Genomic DNA, 19,098 nt, shown 5'->3' with positions numbered 1-19,098 from the left:
CAGCTAAACCCAGAAAACTCCTGATCTCAGCAACATTCTTTGGTGCTTCCCACTTTGTTACTGCTTCAATCTTTGCCGGATCCACAGCTACCCCATCTTTAGAGATCACATGCCCCAGAAAAGCAACTTTCTATAACCAGAACTCGCACTTAGATAGCTTAGCATATAGCTCATGCTCCCTCAAAGTTTGTAACACGATTCTCAGATGCTCCTCATGCTCCTCCTTAGTCTTGGAGTAGACTAAGATATCGTCAATAAACACCACTACAAACTTATCCAAAAACTGTCTAAAGATCCTATTCATCAAATCCATAAACACTGCCGGTGCATTAGATAACCCAAACGGCATCACTACATACTCATAATGGCCATACCTCGACGTGAAAGCTGTCTTCGGTATGTCCACTTCTCTAATCTTCACCTGATGATACTCCGACCTCAAATCAATCTTAGAAAAGACTGATGCACCACTCAACTGATCAAACAAGTCATCTATCCTTGGCAAAGGATACTTGTTCTTTACTGTCACTCGGTTCAACTCTCTATAGTCTATGCACAACCTCAAACTCCCATCCTTCTTCTTCACAAAAAGAACTGGTGCTCCCCACGGCGATACACTAGGTCTAATGTATCCCTTCTCTATCAGATCGTCCAACTGTTTTCTAAGTTCCTCCATCTCCTTAGGACCTATGTGGTACGGTGCTTTAGAGATTGGCCCCGTCCCTGGTTTCAACTCTACTGTGAAATCTATCTCTCTTCTCGGCGGCAACCCCGGGATCTCCTCTGGAAACACATCCTCAAACTCTCCCACCACTGGTATCTGATCAACTACCGGACCCTCAATCCGGTCATCTCTCACATGGCACAATATCAAAGGACATCCCTTCCTCAGATATGACTTCAAAGTAACAGCTGCAATCAACTTAACTCTGTGTTTGACTAGAAACCCACGATAAGACACACTAACACCCTTAGGACCTCTTAAAGACACTCTCTTTTGATGACAGTCTATCTTAGCTTTATACTTTCCCAGCCAATCCATCCCAACTATCACCTCAAAACCGTCAAAAGGAAACTAGCAAATCTACAGGGAAATCCACCTGCCCAACTACCATAGGTACATCCCTATATAACCTCTCACAAGATACAGACTTACCCGAAGGTATAAAAACTTGTTCACTTACAGACTCATATACCCTCAAACCCAACCGTTTAACATGACTCGAAGATACAAACGACTGAGAAGCCCCCGAATCAAACAAAACAAAGGTATGAATACCATTAACAAGAAAAGTACCGGTGATAACGTGTGCATCCTCCTTAGCTGCTTTCTTCTCCATCATGAATAACTTTCCACTGGTCTTCTGTCCACCTCCCTGGACAGTACTGGCTGAGGTGGTCGGCTTAGCACCCGACCCTTGATTGTTGTTGTTGTTCGTTGGTGGTTTCTGATAAGAATTACCACCGTTGCGGTTGCCTCCACTCTGGTAGCTCTGACTTCCCCGGTTTGGCCATGACTCAGCCGGCCTATTGCTCGCATAGCTCTGCGCATGTCTCTGGAAAGTTCCCGGTGCACTCGTGCACTCATGTCTCTTGTGGCCTACACCACCACAACTATAGCAGGTCACTCCCCAACTACCACTAACACTTCCACGGCCACGCCCAAAGGAAGCCCCAGCACTGAACCCTGACCCAGAAGAAAACCCTTTAGACTGATTGTGGTTGCCTTTCTTGTGATTAGATTGGCCACCACCTTCGCTCTCAGACTTCCTTTTCTCACCACCTAACCTCTCCTGAGCCATCTCCACCAACCTCTCAGCTCTCCCAGCCCTCTCATAAGCTTCCTTAACATCAGTAAGGACTCCCACGGGTAACTTATCCATAATCTTAGGGGTCAACCCCCTCTCAAACCTCAGCGCTAAATTCTCTTCATTCAAACCCATATCCTCAGCATACCTAGACTTGTCATTGAACCGCTGTAGTACTCGGCCACGTACATCTCGGCGGTCATCTTAAAACTGTCAAACTCCTCTCTCAACTTACTCCTCACATGCTCCGGTACAAACTCTTTCCTCACAGCCCTACGAAACTCTTCCCAAGGTATAGAAGGTAAACCTTGGTTCGCATATATCTCCTTAGCACTCACTTTCACCGTATCCCACCACTTACCAGCTGCCTCTCTCAGATAGAATGCAGCCTATTCCACTCTCATCTCATCAGGACAGTGAACCAAATCTAATATGTTCTCCATCTCTCTAAGCCAGCTATCAAGAAGGTTAGGCTCCCCAACTCCCTTGTACTCTTTCGGGTTAAACCTCGCTATATAGAGGCTGATTTTTGAGTGATCAACCTCTTTCTCCTTATCTTTATCCTTATCTTTCCCCACAGTCTTTAAAACCTCAGTAAGAGCATCCTGATGCTCCAACATCTTAACGATGTCATCTATGTTCATAAGCTCAGCTCTCGCATACAACACATTCTTCTTAGGCGGCATCTTGAAACTATATCAGGAAAAAGGGGTGGATATAAACATACGCGCCAAAACCTCAAAACACGAAAACAAGCTGCCCAGACCCTACTCGATCGAGTAACAGGCTACTCGATCGAGTGCCCCCCCATACTCGATCGAGTACCCAAACTTCAGACCCAAACAGACCTTCTAATCTCTAACATACTCGACCGAGTAGAATCGAGTGACCCCCTACTCGATCGAGTACCCTAGATACTCGATCGAGTACCCAAAAACTCGATTCTGGACTCAAAAATCGTCAAAAACCCACCCGATCAAGTCAGTCCCACTCGATCGAGTCATGCTAACTCGAAAACACTACCCGCATGCTATATCATACTCTAACATGCTAAAAACTTTATAAAACCAACGTTATATCATAACTAAGCATACAATGCTACGCATCTTTTCATACGATCTACGAAATCATTACTTCATGTTATTAAACGCCACATTGTACACATCCAACATATTTTCATTCCAACAACGAGTCTACATATATCATCAACCTTCCTTTCACATTCTCAGCTTTTTACTTCTCCAACAGTTACGCACACTTCATCACATTCACACACACAAGTTAACCAAACAACACATACGACCTTGACATACACCCCCATGTGACCGGTTCAAAATTGTAGGGCGAGTTCGCGACTTCAGGACGTCTCCCAAGCCTTTGCATTAGCTCCTACAACCTTTACCCCGGGTTCATTTTAATTGACTCCCTATGTTCATTAGGTTCATTGGTTACAGGTTTCAGGATCGTCGCTCTGATACCATTTGTAACACCCCCATACTCCAAGTGCCTTACCAGGACCACTCAGGTATGAAGACATTACCATCTCGGTTATCCGAGGCAATGATAATCAAATAAACAATAAAGAAACAACGTTTAAATAGAAATACTTAGTGAAGGGTTACAATTCTCGAAACCAAAACCAAAAGTATAATACATGTTCTCAAACTGACTGTTTACTGTTCCAAACGAAATGTAAAGAAACTACTAAGCTACAACGGAAGACTTCTATCATCATATCGTGGCAATCCCAGCTATCCCAGTACTCATCTCATACCTTCTCAATATCTGCTCACCATCCCCGAATGGATCACCGCAGGTTTACAAAACAACAACCGGGGTCAGTACTAGTCACACAACTCAATATATCGACAATAAGATAAACAGACAGCTTAACCGTCATACACACAGAGCCACACCAACTCCAACAATCTCAATCACTGACTGTCCACTGGACCAGCCCTGCCAGTGGGGGACCGCAGCCGTACCCACCAAATCCCCGCTCCTCATAATGAGCGATAACCCTGTCCATTAATGTGCACATCCCTTCTGTGGCGGGTTCCACAGAAGGCGAAACTAGGGCGTGAAGCCACTCCCGTAAGTGACCCCACTCAGCCGAGGACGCGCCTCGAGGACCATAGACAACAATCACAATCACAATCACAATCACAATCACAACCGTCACAATACAATTACTACATCAAACAACCAATCTCAACACATCAACAAACATCCCATTATGGGACTAATACTGAGTAGGAAATCCTACCTGGAAAGCACACTATCAGACGGTCTCTACTGCTGTATCAAAAAGCTTCCTCTACGAAACCTCCTCCTATCATACAACATACAAATGCTACCAAATCACATACTACTCAAAAACCCCCAAATCCCTATATTAGGGTTTAACCAAATCAAAGGAAAGACAACAAAAAGGGTACATAGATCTTACCCTCGACGCAAGGATCTCAACGGTATAATCAACGATGAGAACCGACCTTCCAAACTCCGGGATTTGCTAACGATGCGATTAGGATTAAGAACGTACTTGCTTTCTCTCTTTAACAGTAAATTAGGTTTTGCAAAAGTGTTTAGAATAATGACGACGAAGGTTATATATCTTAATCGCATAATTAACAAAACCCGAGAAAAACTCCTCGTAAACCGGCTACTCGATCGAGTACCCAAGGCTACTCGATCGAGTACCCCCTTGCTCGATCGAGTATCCTAGTTACTCGATCGAGTACCCAACAGGTCAGAAACTTTTCTAAAACGCAACTTACCCTTACTCGACAGAGTAAGGCCTACTCGATAGAGTACCAGAAGACTCATAAATACGGAGTATTACAGCAACAACAAAACAGAAATATCATTATTCAGCATCATTCATCATTTACCACAAACCAAAAACCTAGCAAGCATCAAAGCACACCATTAACCTCATATCAATTTCAATCCAGTATTGTTATCAAATTTATTTATAATGACCCTACTACATTAAGGTTAAATTGCACTCCATTGTACAAGGTTGAAACTACAAAGGAATTGAAGTAAATAGAGGGTTGAATATCATGGAAAACAATCAAAGTTCAACTTCTCAGAACAACGAAACCAGAAAAAGCAGGAGAATCAACAAAGGTAAATTTAATACTTATCTTTATTTGGTTGTATTCGGGTCGGATGCATACACTTGCTGTCGAAAGTTCACTGCACAAGATTGTTTATTGTTAGAAACTTTTCATTATATGATTATGGTACTTAACCTCAAACCATGTAAAAAATAAGAAACAAAAAAATTTAGGGATTTAATCAGAAAAATTAATAAGACAGTACCTGAGATTAGGAGTTCTGGTATGATCAGGATCCAAATTTTTTTTAAGCCAAATAATCTAACTATAAAATACATAAAAAACATATTAAACCAATATTTAAAAAATTATGTAGCAAAATAAATTTTAAAGCATTAACATGGACAGTGTCCTTATAAATTGGGGAAAACAAACATGAATAATGCACAATCAATAATTATCTGATTATGGTTTCAGCAAATTACGATTACCAAAAGATTTAAAATTTTCAGCTCAGGAAAAAAAAAACGGCTCAAATCAAATGGGATTTACACCCTTATTAACAATTAAGCAACTTTGCCTTCTTTCTCTAAGTAATCAACTTGGGTTATCAGCCTTCAACATACATCAACATACTTAACAATTTTTAAATGCAGAAAGGCAAAAATTGATTACATAGAATGTTGACCATCTATGTTAATTTAAAGTCGTCACAGAAGAAGCAAAATTGATTTTTAGAAAACCATACTCGAAAAAATTGATTCTTACTCAATGTAATCAGGTCACAGTAGAAGCAAAGGTAAACATTTGATATTTAGCAAACCAATCAACTAAATACTTAACATATTATAAGATCCCACCCTCGTAAGTGTTGACAACAATGATTGTTAAAAAAAGATAATCACCTTCTTAATGGGATGTAGTATATGATACTTGAATTCGAAGAGAGCATTACTTTGTCTCGGCCTGTTCAAAAAAACATTTTTCATTAATATTAGAATAATTAAACCAAAAAAATCATCAAAAATAAAAAATAAAAATGTAAAACAATTTACCAGAATGCTTAATCATCTATTTACCTAAAGAACTCGACTAAGAAGGAGAGGAAAGCAACTACCGGAGACGGACGACCACTGTCCCGACGTTACCAGAACCCAATGTGTATAAATGAACTTTCGAAACCTAAAATAACAAAATAAGGGTTTATATTCAATAGATCTAACAGTTTAAGAGGACATGAACATGAAAACCAATGTAACAATAACTTTCTCAGAATACATGGGAGAAATACTTGAATAAATACCCAACAAAATAAGAAAACCCATTTGTTTCGTGATGAATACATATACAATAACCCAAAAAAATGAGTACTTTTTCTATGAAATCAAACAGATTAACACCTTTATCAACAAATCAGTAACTTTGAGCACTTACAAATGAAAAAATTGAAAAATAAATCGCCTCAGATTTAATACTCATTAGATCTAATACTATAATATAAAATGAACATGAAAACAAAAGTAAGAGCCGAGAAAAAAATTACTTTCTCAGAAAATGATCGAAATACTTGATTTATAACCAAAAAGATTAATGAAAATCACAATTTTAGAGATGAATACATAGGCATTTCTCCAAAAAAAATGATTACTTTTTCTATTTAATATATGGATTAACACCATTATTAACAAATAAGGAAGTTTGAGCATTTAAAAACGCAAATTTTGAAACAAATCGCCTCAGATCCGGCGACTTTGTTATATTGAACATTGTTAGTATAAGATCTATTAAATATTTGATGCTAACCTCAATAAAATGATCCGACGACTTTGTTAGTATAAGATCCGGCGATTTTGCTATATTGAACAATGATCCGGCAAGGTAAATGATCGGAATGTTAGAGGAGGACGGAATAGCAGAGGAGTATGGTGAGAGGCTTAGAGCGGAGTATAGTGAGAGGCTGAGGCTGAGAGCAGCGGCGCTGAAGCAAGGAGGGAGAGAGTGAGTGAATGAGATGAAGAAGGGAGGCTGAGAGCGGAGTATGGTGAGTGTAATAAATTTAGGGTTTGAGAGAGGAGTATAGTGAGAGGCTGAGAGCGGCGGTAAGAGTTTGAGTGAGTGAGTGAACTGTGGTAATAATTTTAGGATTTTCATTATCACTGTATTTATAGGTTGAGCGGATAGGTTTATTTCATTGGTTTTGGGCCTTAAATTTTGTTGTTAAAGAGTCCATCTGAGATGTGTCTAATAATTTTAGGGTTTGGCTTTCTTAGTGTATTTATAGGATGGCCATATAGGTTTACTTCATTGGGTTTGGGCTGGAATTTTTGTTCTTAATTGAGTCCGTCTATTTGGGTCAAATGTTGGCTTTAACTTTGGGCCGCATATTAGTTTTGTTGTGGGTCATTTATTTGGGTTCATTGTTTTTCTGATTCATTTGCGTCCTTACATGTAGCTAATAACAATCGGTCCGAACTCATATCTAATTCAACAACGCAAGATTCAAGATACACTAATCGTGTTCCGTTGTCCGATATCACCAATGATAATTTCTTTTACCTTAATCGTAGATTACTTTTGTTATTTAGTGGCACAATTTCAAATAATCTGCTTTAATTTTTATTTGTACTTTTGTACATTTAGTTCAATATGATTTACTACTTTTCAATAATAAATGTTAATTTTCTAAGTAATTTTACATATTTATTTAAAAATTTAAAAATTAAACTTTTCCCATTTTAATTTAGTCACATGTTATATAATCCCGTCTTCTTTTAAGTCACCCGTGTCACAGGAGAAGGTAGCGACTCAAACCACAGTAACAAAAGGGCATGTCGAACTACATTGACAACCCGACCAGTTATCCCCTCTACACCATCTACGAAAAATGATAACAACCTACTTGCGTCATTACGTTCAAAGATGGCAAAAGTTAACAGAAAAGAATTACATGGCAATAAGAAATTTAGGAATGGTTCATCCGATACTCCGATTACACCGTCAAGTTGTACAGCCGCAGGTTATTTACGTTATTCTTAACGATTTTGGAATATTTTTCAACAATTAGGTACATTTATATTAAAAGTAATGTTTGATGTCATATTTCGTAGGTAGCAGCAGTAGTTCTCGACCAAGTTGTACGAGTCAAAAAGAACCTGATCCCGTAACAAGATTAGTCAATGAGTTGATCAGAGACTTAAGTCCAACCAACGAAAGTTCATCGAGTTGGGTTAATCCACAAGAAGGTTTAACCTCTTATAGTATTTACGTTATTTGATTGAAGGGATGGTTTACTTCTTAAATAGGTATGTGGTATTTTCAAAGTGTTTGTCAATGTTATTGTTGATTTTTTAGGTACCAGTTCCCGACCAAGCTGTTCAGGTCAACAAGCTCTCGATCCTGTGGCTAGATTGGTGAGTGACTTGGTTAGAAATTTAAGCGAAGAATATGATGATCCATCAAGTAGGGAAGCTAATGAAGAAGGTTTAAGTTCTTTAAATTACATATTATTTATTATTATTTTTACACTAACCGTTTATACATCATAAATGTCGTCCTATTTTTTTTTCAATTTTTTTTTTAAATTTTTAGATTTAGAGCTTGAAGGAGATTGGGATATTGGAGACCCCGACGTTTCATGTAACAAATACGGTGCAATATTGTGGTACTTAGAACGCGTACGTAAGGATAGGAATACATTACATCCTACATTCTCATTGTGTTGTTCTGATGGCAAAATTACTCTTCCTCTTCTTAAACAACCACCTCAATTGTTGTTGGATCTTTTAAGTCGGCGACACCCACTAAGAAACCACTTTATTGATAACATTCGAGCTTACAATATGATGTTTTTGTTCACGTCAATGGGAGGAAAGATCGATAATTCTGTAAATCAAGGTCGAGGACCATATACTTTTCGGATGGGTGGCCAAAACGTCCATCGCATCGGGAGTTTGTTGCCGCCGGATCAAAATACTCCAAAGTTTTGCCAGCTGTACATATATGACACAGAACAAGAAGTTCAAAACCGTAAGAATGCTCATAGGTATAACAACAGATTATATGTTATTGCGAATTTAATATAATATACGACTGCGCCTCATGATAACCTTCATGCGGAGTAATTATTATTTTATATTTTGCAACCCGAATAATCCGGAACGGTTTAACGATAACCTAATTTGTTTGTTGCAAAGGATGATCGATGAGGAAAATATATTAGCTATGCGATTCAGAATGGCGAGAGATAGATTATCAAATGATATAGAAAGAGATGTCTCTATTCGGCTTATTTCAAGATGAGAAACTGATGGCAGAACATATAACCGTCCTACAGCTTCTGAGGTTGCCGTTCTTATTGAAGGAGACATTGGAAACGCCGTGGAAAGGAGGGATATTATTATTGAGAAGGAAAGTGGTGAACTTCAGCGTATATCTGTAATACTCCGTATTTATAAGTCTCTGGGTACTCTATCGAGTAGGCCTTACTCTGTCGAGTAAGGATGAGTTGCGTTTTAAAATAGTTTCTGACCTGTTGGGTACTCGATCGAGTAACTACGATACTCGATCGAGTAGGGGGGGTACTCGATCGAGTACCTTAGCTACTCGATCGAGTAGCCGGTTTACGGGGGGTTATTTCTCGGGTTCTGTTAATTATGCGATTAAGGTATATAATCTTTTCCGTCATCATTCTAAACACTTTTCTAAAACCTAATTTACTGTCAAAGAGAGAAAGCAAGTACGTTCATCACCCTAATCGCATTATTAGCAAATCCCGGAGTTTGGAAGGTCGGTTTTCATCGTTTGTTATACCGTTGGAATCCTTGCGTCGAGGGTAAGATCTATGTACCCTTTTTACTGTTTTTTCTTTAAGTTGGTTAAACCCTAATATGGGGTTTTGGGGGTTTTTGTGTAGATTGTGATTCGGTAGTGTTTGTATGTTTGTATGATAGGAGGAGGTTTTGTAGAAGAGCCTTTTTGATACAGCTGTAGAGACCGTCTGATAGTTGTGCTTTCAAGGTAGGATTTCCTACTCAGTATTAGTCCCATAATGAGATGATTGTTGATGTGTTGAGATTGATTGTTTAATATCGTAATTGTATTGTGACGGTTGTGGTTGTGATTGTTTGTCTCTGGTTCTCGAGATGCGTTCTCGGCTGAGTGGAGTCACTTGCGGGAGTGGCTTCACGCCCTAGTTTCGCCCTTCGTGGAACCCGCCACGGAAGGGGATGTGCACATTAATTAACAGGGAAATCGCTCATATGAGGAGCGGGGATTTGGTGGGTACGGCTGCGGTCCCCCACTGGCAGGGCTGGTCCAGTGGACAGTCGGTGATTGAGATTGATGGGACTGGTGTGATTGTGTGTGTGTGACGGTGTAAGCTGTCTGTTTATCGTATTGTTGATATATATAAGTTGTGTGATTAGTCTCGACCCGGTTGTTGTTTTGTAAAACCTGCGGTGATCCATTCGGGGATGGTGAGCGATAATTGAGCAGGTTTGAGTTGAGTCTTGGGGATAGTTGAGATGTGCCACCGTCGACGATAGAAGTCTTCCGCTGTAGTTTTTTTTAGTTTTATGACGTTTCGATATTTCAAGAGACGATTGGTTTTAAGAACTTGTGCCCGTATTCGGGATTTGGCTTCGTATGTACTTTTCACTAAAGTTATATTATTTAAAGTTGTTTCTTTATTGTCTTATGAATATCATGCCCCGGGCAACCGAGATGGTAGCATCCTTATACCTGAGTGGTCCTGGTAAGGCACTTGGAGTATGGGGGTATTACAAATGGTATCAGAGCGACGATCCTGAAACCTGTAACTAATGAATCTAATGAATCTAGGGAGTCAATTAAAATGAACCCGGGGTAAAGGTTGTAGGAGCTAATGCAAAGACTTGGGAGACGTCCTAAAGTCGCGAACTCGCCCTACAATTTTGAACCGGTCACCATGGGATATGTGTCGGGATCGTTATGTGCTTATTGTGTGCTGTGTGTATCGATGTAGTAGTATGTTGTATGAATTGATGGATGCATGCATGTGGAGGATGGGGGATCTGAATTGAAAGATGATGATGACGTGAATTGTATGTTGGTTGATTGTAAAGCATGAGAGTATAATGATTGATACATGTAATTTGGCATGTTATAATTATGTAAGGAAAAGTGTTTTGTTTATATATATATATATATATATATATATATATATATATATATATATATATATATATATATATATATATATATATAAAGCGATGTGTAAGTATACATGTTGTTGTTGTCGTGTTGAGTAAAAGTACAGAAGGTTGGGAGTGTGAATTGAACATGTGCTGGGTGAATATGTTGAACGAATATGGTGGATAAATATGTGGCATGATGGATGAATTAGTGGAAAAAGATGAATAATCGTGGTATGATAACATGATTTATGATTAAGCATGTTATATAATGGAAGTTATTTTATAATGTTGTTATGCTAGTAACATATGAATAGGGGACTTGATGTCATGTATTTGTGATTTTGTTTACGAAAAGTGATAGAATAAAAACATGTGGGTAAGTCATAATTGGCAAGTTAAATAAATTATGTGCATGATAAATGTTGTTGCTTGGCTTTTGAAAAGAGTAACATATGATTATGAATACTGGTTTTATGAGTTTTGGACTGGTTTTGTTTGCTTGGTTGTTGTTTAAGCTGTTTGGAAGTAAAAAAAATCAAATAGTTATGTCGTCTGATTACAGCAAAGTTGTCTTTAAACTGTTATAACTTGAGATACATAAATGAATTTGATGTAATTCCAATTGGAGGTGATAGCTTGTCCTTTTACGATTCTAATGATAGGTCACACGCCCAAAACGACCAAGAAATGAGTGAGTTATGACTGTTTTACGAAAACTGGACAGAGCTGAGAAATGCGTAGGTACTCGATCGAGTAGCCTTGGTACTCGATCGAGTAGGGGGGGACTCGATCGAGTACGTTAGTTACTCGATCGAGTGTCCCTGGTAATTTGTTTTACGTGCTTCTGATCTTCACCTACTCGATCGAGTAAGTCACTTACTCGATCGAGTGGCCTGTACTCGATCTAGTGACCCCTATTTTGGGTCATATGCTTATCTTTTGACTTCGTTGCATATTATGTTTAATTCAAAGGCGTTATTTTGCTTCTTTATGCATTGTTTTACATGTATGTTGGTCTTGACGCGTAAGTTACCCAATCTTGTGGTGTAAAGAGTGGCACCTATGATGAGTATGAGTTCGGTGGGGAGGACATGATTTATATGTGTTGTGATTGGTATGACTTAATTGAGGCATAGAGCATGTTGTGTGAGACGAGATGAGTGACATGATTGTATGTTGAGTAATGAAAATGTAAGTGAATGTGGGCAAGGCATGATGTAAGTTTAAGGAACGTGAGAATGAAAAGATTGAAAGAAAGGATGTGGATAGTAGCAACCTGAGATGTATACCGAATTATGGAGGAGATGGTTAGAAATAGTGTTGAGTAAGAATATATGTAATGAAAGGTCGTTTTAGAGGAATTGAGAAGAGTGGTATATAGTAAACTTAATGGAGACATGTCGCGACGTGAATTTGCAGATAGTGACTGAGTTTGGAAATTTGTGTTATCGAGAGACGAAACTAATGTGTGATTTCCTTGGGCAATTAACGGTATAAAAGAATTTTGATTTCTAGAGATGTAAAAAGGGAGATGTAATTGTTTGAACATTAAACGTTAATTTTTTTATGGACAAATTAGTGACAAGTGTGAGTGAGTGGAGAGATGAGAGGGGGCCCATGGTAAGGAAGAGTGAGATAATATCGATAAGAAATAATGGGATTGGAATTTTGGAGCAATGAGAAGGTGATCGGAGCACTAAAGAGTTAGGAAGAAGTAATAAGGAGTTGAATGGTTAATTGCTTTAGTTGAGTGTAAAAAGAAAAGCATGAGGGGAGTAAAACTAAGAAAATGTTCACCGGAGTTATGTGATATAAAAGTAAGGAATCGTCAAGATGCATGATACTATCATGAGGAATTGAATTAATGGTTATACAGGAGCTTCAGAACAACAAGATTAGTCTTGAGTTTTGAGGAATTAAGGAAAGTAAGAAGTTGGTAAAATATCTGCAAGATATGAGATTTTGGTGGAGAGTTAGATTACGATCATACAATTAAGGATAGTATTGGGAATAGTGTTGAGGTAATTTTGTTGATAGATTTGATGCTCGTTATTGGGGATGATAACCAAAGATAGGGAAGAAACGGTGATGTTTAGAGATGAGTGTAAGAAGTTGATGTACGAACGGTAGTTGTGTGGAGGTGTTGTCGCTAGTGGTTAAGGTTAATGATAAATAGGAAAGATGGCAATTCTAAAGAGGCTGATTTTGTAGAGATTGAATTGATAGGTATGGTTGTGAGGAAGTATAAGACATAGTCTTAGGAGGCGGTTTCTCATAGTGAGTGTTAGCTGTATAGTTAAGTATGGCGGCGAAGGTTTGGTTATGCGAATGGAAGAATGTGATGAGGGGCATGCGAGTTAAGCTCGGGCGACAGGTAACCTTTGTTGATTGGTAACTTACGTGATCAGGATTGACTAGTTGGATGTGATTATGGGTCTAAGATGTATATAAATGTTGGTGTGAGGTTGTGACCTCACGAGAAACGGTATGGCGTGATAGTTATAATGTTGTTATCTGAATGTTCTGTAATATATGTTGGATATGGTAACTTAATGGAATGATGATCAAAAGTGATAATTTGATTGATCTGGCATGGTTAGTTATAATTGTATGTGTATTTATAATACATGTGTATTCCGTGAAATGGTGGAAATGATGCTCACGAGGTGCTTATCCATTTATTCATATAATATGTTGCGTTGTGATTGAGTAAAGTGGATTTGAGTAAGTTTCTTGTCCGAAAGGTTATTTCCGAGTCAGTGTTTATGGAATTGTATGTAGTTGTGATGTCTATCGATGTGGTCGTGGTGTCTCGGGTTGTGATCCGGGCACGGTATTTAGTGTTATTATGCGGGTATTTTTCGCACTGCGGTGTGGCTGTTAGTGACGGTGTTACGATGCCGTCACCGGTTTTGGTGGAGTAGGCAGGATGATTATGATACGAGTTTTCGAAAGTACATACCAGTTATACATAAACTGTTGTTTTATTTGTTGTTGTTTCCTATGAGTTTCGATTTGGACGATAGATCGTTGTTTTGTTTGCTGATGTTTCTTACAAGTTTCAGTTTGAGAAGGAGGGTAGAGTTTAATATAAAGAGAGTTGTATATGTTTTCGTTGTTGTCATGGTATAGAAATGTTCTGTTGATGGGACACAGTTGTCAGGAGTTGTTACAGTACTTTTTATCTTGTTCTAGATAAGGCTTTAGTGGGCATGGTAATGGCAAGTGATTCGTAAAGCATGTGTGGTAATGACCTGAAAGATGCAGGTGGTTTATAATCCTTTGTTGAGACAATGAGTGTAGGGTGTTGGGGGAATTAGTGTCATATTAAGTTATGTATGAGTTTTGCGGTAATGAAGGAAAGAACTTGAGGATCTAGTGTGAGTGTACGTAACGAGTGTGTATCGTGAGTTATGCCTTTGGGTGATAGGTGCTTTACATAGAGAGGTATGTTGTTTTGCAGTAATAATGGAGAGTTAGTATGGTGATTTTGCTACGAGCCTTATGGTATAGGTTAGGGGTGTGCAGAGTGATTTGAAGTATGAGAACTGTTGAAGTAAGAGAGCCTTGAGAAATAGGAGTGGTTATGGAAATGAGGTTATAGGCGGTTATCTTTAACATGTGGTGGTGATGAAGATAATGAGATAATATAGCTAAGGTTTTGGTAGTAGTGAGTTACGAGGACGTAACATTTGTCTTAAGAGGAGTAGGATGCAATAAAAGAGAGTTTCATGGTGGTGCATGTTGTAATATAATTGGAAGTAGAGTGTTAGCGTAACGTAAAAGAGGGATTTGTTTTGTGGATAATACTTATAAAAGGCCATGGCCGTGCTTGTAGTAGTGTGATGCTTTGGAGTATGAGAATATTTTATATAGTGTTGACAGTTGGAGGATGATGTTATGAGTTTGAGTAAACTTCGAGGACGAAGTTCCTTTTAAGGGTGGTAGAATGTAACATTCCGTTTGATGTTATGGGTATTTTGATATTGGATTTTCTCTGGATAATATATTACGGAGCTAGTTGGTAGTGTATGGAGTTAGTGTTGAGAGAGATATAATGGAGTTGATATGATATCGTGAGCCATGTTGTGGAGGTAAGAATAGTTAGTGGAGTTGGTGTTACGAGTTCATGTTTGGGTTGGAGTTTCGTTTTGAGTTCTTAGTCACGTTGTTGTGTCTTGATCGAGTTAGTATGTTTGTTTTTAGAGTATGGGTTGAACTTCGGGGACGAAGTTCTTTTTAAGGAGGGAAGACTGTAATACTCCGTATTTATAAGTCTCTGGGTACTCTATCGAGTAGGCCTTACTCTGTCGAGTAAGGGTGAGTTGCGTTTTAAAATAGTTTCTGACCTGTTGGCTACTCGATCGAGTAACTACGATACTCGATCGAGTAGGGGGGTACTCGATCGAGAACCTTAGCTACTCGATCGAGTACCCGGTTTACGGGGGGTTATTTCTCGGGTTCTGTTAATTATGCGATTAAGGTATATAATCTTTTCCGTCATCATTCTAAACACTTTTCTAAAACCTAATTTACTGTCAAAGAGAGAAAGCAAGTACGTTCATCACCCTAATCGCATTGTTAGCAAATCCCGGAGTTTGGAAGGTCGGTTTTCATCGTTTGTTATACCGTTGGAATCCTTGCGTCGAGGGTAAGATCTATGTACCCTTTTTACTGTTTTTCCTTTAAGTTGGTTAAACCCTAATATGGGGTTTTGGGGGTTTCTGTGTAGATTGTGATTCGGTAGTGTTTGTATGTTTGTATGATAGGAGGAGGTTTTGTAGAAGAGCCTTTTTGATACAGCTGTAGTGACCGTCTGATAGTTGTGCTTTCCAGGTAGGATTTCCTACTCAGTATTAGTCCCATAATGAGATGATTGTTGATGTGTTGAGATTGATTGTTTAATATCGTAATTGTATTGTGACGGTTGTGGTTGTGATTGTTTGTCTCTGGTTCTCGAGATGCGTTCTCGGCTGAGTGGAGTCACTTGCGGGAGTGGCTTCACGCCCTAGTTTCGCCCTTCGTGGAACCCGTCACGGAAGGGGATGTGCACATTAATGAACAGGGAAATCGCTCATATGAGGAGCGGGGATTTGGTGGGTACGGCTGCGGTCCCCCACTGGCAGGGCTGGTCCAGTGGACAGTCGGTGATTGAGATTGATGGGACTGGTGTGATTGTGTGCGTGTGACGGTGTAAGTTGTTTGTTTATCGTATTGTTGATATATATAAGTTGTGTGATTAGTACTGACCCCGGTTGTTGTTTTGTAAAACCTGCGGTGATCCATTCGGGGATGGTGAGCAGTAATTGAGCAGGTTTGAGTTGAGTACTGGGATAGCTGGGATGTGCCACCGTCTGACGATAGAAGTCTTCCGCTGTAGTTTTTTTTAGTTTTATGACGTTTCAGTATTTCAGTAGACAGTTGGTTTTAAGAACTTGTACCCGTATTCTGGGATTTGGCTTCAGATGTACTTTTCACTAAAGTTATATTATTTAAAGTTGTTTCTTTATTGTCTTATGAATATCATGCGTCGGGCAACCGATATGGTAGCATCCTTATACCTGAGTGGTCCTGGTAAGGCACTTGGAGTATGGGGGTGTTACAATATCCGAGTTGCACCCTTTATATTTAGCACTCCGGTATCTTTTGTTGTTTTCGCATGGCGAAGACGGTTGGAGGCCGGGCATCCTACATAGCGAAACTTCTCTCAACAGAAGTAAGAAAAAGAAGCCACGAAATCAAGTAACAATGAGAGAGTGGTTTGCATTTCGTCTCCAGGATAGATCTTCGTTCCTTCAATCTCCAATTCTTTTTTTAGCTGCTAAATTACTTCAACAATTTACTGTCGATGGTTATATGATGGTTGAGTCATAGAGCTTGTCATTTCCTCGTCATAATCAGGGGTTGATTCGTGTGGAAACGTATAAAAATATTACGAATGCGGTCGACCGTGGGGAAACCGAACCATCTTCTGCCGGGAGCCGTATTTTCATGTCTTCATCGGTTTTGCAATCAGATGGGTACACTATAGGTAATTTCCAAGATACTATGACCATTTGCAAGTAGTATGGGTATCCAGATTTGTTCATTACATTTACATGTAATCCAAAATGGCCAGAAATAATGAGATTTGTCTCTAAAAGAGTTTTGAGGCCGGAGGATCGACCTGATATTCTTAGTCGTGTTTTCAAGATGAAACTGGCGGAATTAATGAAAGACTTGAAAGACCGTCACATATTCGGACGTGTCATTGGAGGTGAGGTTACACATAAATCTTTCGAGCACTACCATTCATGTTTCTCCCTAATTTCGTATGAATAAAAAACCTAAAATTGTTTTGGCTAATCTTTCAGACACGTACACTATTGAATTTCAAAAACGTGGATTGCCACATGCTCATATTCTAATATGTCTTCATCGTGATGTCAAATTCCCGGAGGCCGCAAATGTAGATAAAATTATTAGTGCCGAGATACCCGATCCTGATGAAAACCCTTTGTTATATGCTCTTGTGAAGGAGAATATGATATACGGTCTATGTGGCAAAGACTTCCCTACTTGCCCGTGTATGGTTGCATCTAAGTGCTCCAGAAACTTTCCGAAGAGGTGCATCGAAAGCACAACGGTTGACGGGGACGGGTATCCTGTATATAAGAGGAGGGAGAAGGGATTTACCGTGGTGAAGAGTGGACGGAAACTCGGCAATGAGTGGGTAGTTCCATATAATGCGCAATTATTGTTAAAATATCGTGCCCACATAAATGTCGAATGGTGTAATCAAGCTCGATTAATCAAGTATTTGTTCAAGTACATAAATAAGGGGCCTGATCGAGCCACAATGCAATCTTCTTATCGTCGTCGAAACGAGGAGAATCCCGACCAAATAGATGAGATATAGAGGTTCCATGATTGTCGTTATATCTCAGCATGCGAAGCTGTGTGGAGAATCTTTGGCTTTGAAATCCATTATAAGACTCCTCCTGTTGAAAGATTGCGCTTTCACCTTCCTGATGAGCAAAGCGTTGTTTTTAACGATGAAGACCCTATTGATTCAATCATCGATAATCCCACAATCGGTATGACAAAGTTCTTGGCTTGGATGGATTGTAATAAATCTAGCGAGGAGGCACAACAACTATTATATAGCCAGTTCCCGACGAAATTCATGTGGAAACAAGAATAACGTGTTTGGCATCCTAGAAAAAGTGGTTTTGCTCTTGGAAGAATGCATAATGTTTCCCCTAATTGTGGTGAACTATATTATATGAGAACTTTATTAAATTTCGTCAAGGGTCCTAAATCTTATGAGGATTTAAGGTGGTTTGATGATGTTTTGCATCCTACATTCAGAGGTGCATGTTATGCACGTGGGCTGCTTGGAGATGATAAGGAGTACATTGACGCTATAGAGGAAGCAAGCCGTTGGGGTTCCGGGTCTTATTTAAGAAACCTCTTTGTCACTTTATTGTTGTCTGCTACTATAGCGATGCCAAGTAAAGTGTGGGAGAAAATCTGGAAGCATCTTTCAGATGACATCCTATATCAACAACGTAATGCGCTTCAAAACCAAGGTTAGTTGTTATGAGCATTTTGTGATTACTGTAAATTCATATAATATTATAGTAACTCCCCTTTTATTTAAGCACTGCCGTGTAATAATTGCTTAATATACTTTTAAAATGGTGTGCGCCTATTAAATTCACAGCGTTGCGATTAACGGAGGATGAACTTAAGAATTATGCATTGCTAGATATTGAAGCATGTCTTCAACGCAACGACAGTAGCTTACGTAGGTTTGAAGACATGCCTTTTCCCGAATCATCCCCACCTCATCCCGTGAACACGTTAGTATCCGACGAGCTATCTTATGACAGAGTTTCTTTAGCGGAAGAACATGTGCACCTTTTATCTTCCATGACTAACGAGCAAATGGCTGTCTACAATGAGATAATGGACGCAGTCCGTAATAATCGCGGAGGTGTTTTCTTTGTATATGGATATGGAGGGACGGGTCAAACGTTTATTTGGCGAACCTTATGTGCGGCATTGAGA

General features: G+C 39.2%; 1 protein-coding gene across 1 annotated transcript; it reads left to right on the top strand.

The window, feature by feature from the left end:
• Window positions 1–7,792: 7,792 nt before the first annotated feature.
• Window positions 7,793–18,229, top strand: LOC141649873 (uncharacterized). Its single transcript, XM_074458545.1, has 9 exons — window positions 7,793–7,889; window positions 7,981–8,115; window positions 8,225–8,353; window positions 8,462–8,915; window positions 9,187–9,307; window positions 16,948–17,077; window positions 17,165–17,302; window positions 17,400–17,819; window positions 17,973–18,229. The coding sequence occupies exons 1-9, from the start codon at window positions 7,793–7,795 to the stop codon at window positions 18,227–18,229; spliced, it is 1,881 nt and encodes a 626-aa protein (XP_074314646.1).
• Window positions 18,230–19,098: the final 869 nt, after the last annotated feature.

Source organism: Silene latifolia, chromosome 3 (assembly GCF_048544455.1).
Source record: "Silene latifolia isolate original U9 population chromosome 3, ASM4854445v1, whole genome shotgun sequence".
Taxonomy (NCBI): Eukaryota; Viridiplantae; Streptophyta; class Magnoliopsida; order Caryophyllales; family Caryophyllaceae; genus Silene; species Silene latifolia.
This window is presented reverse-complemented; position numbering and strand designations above follow the sequence as displayed.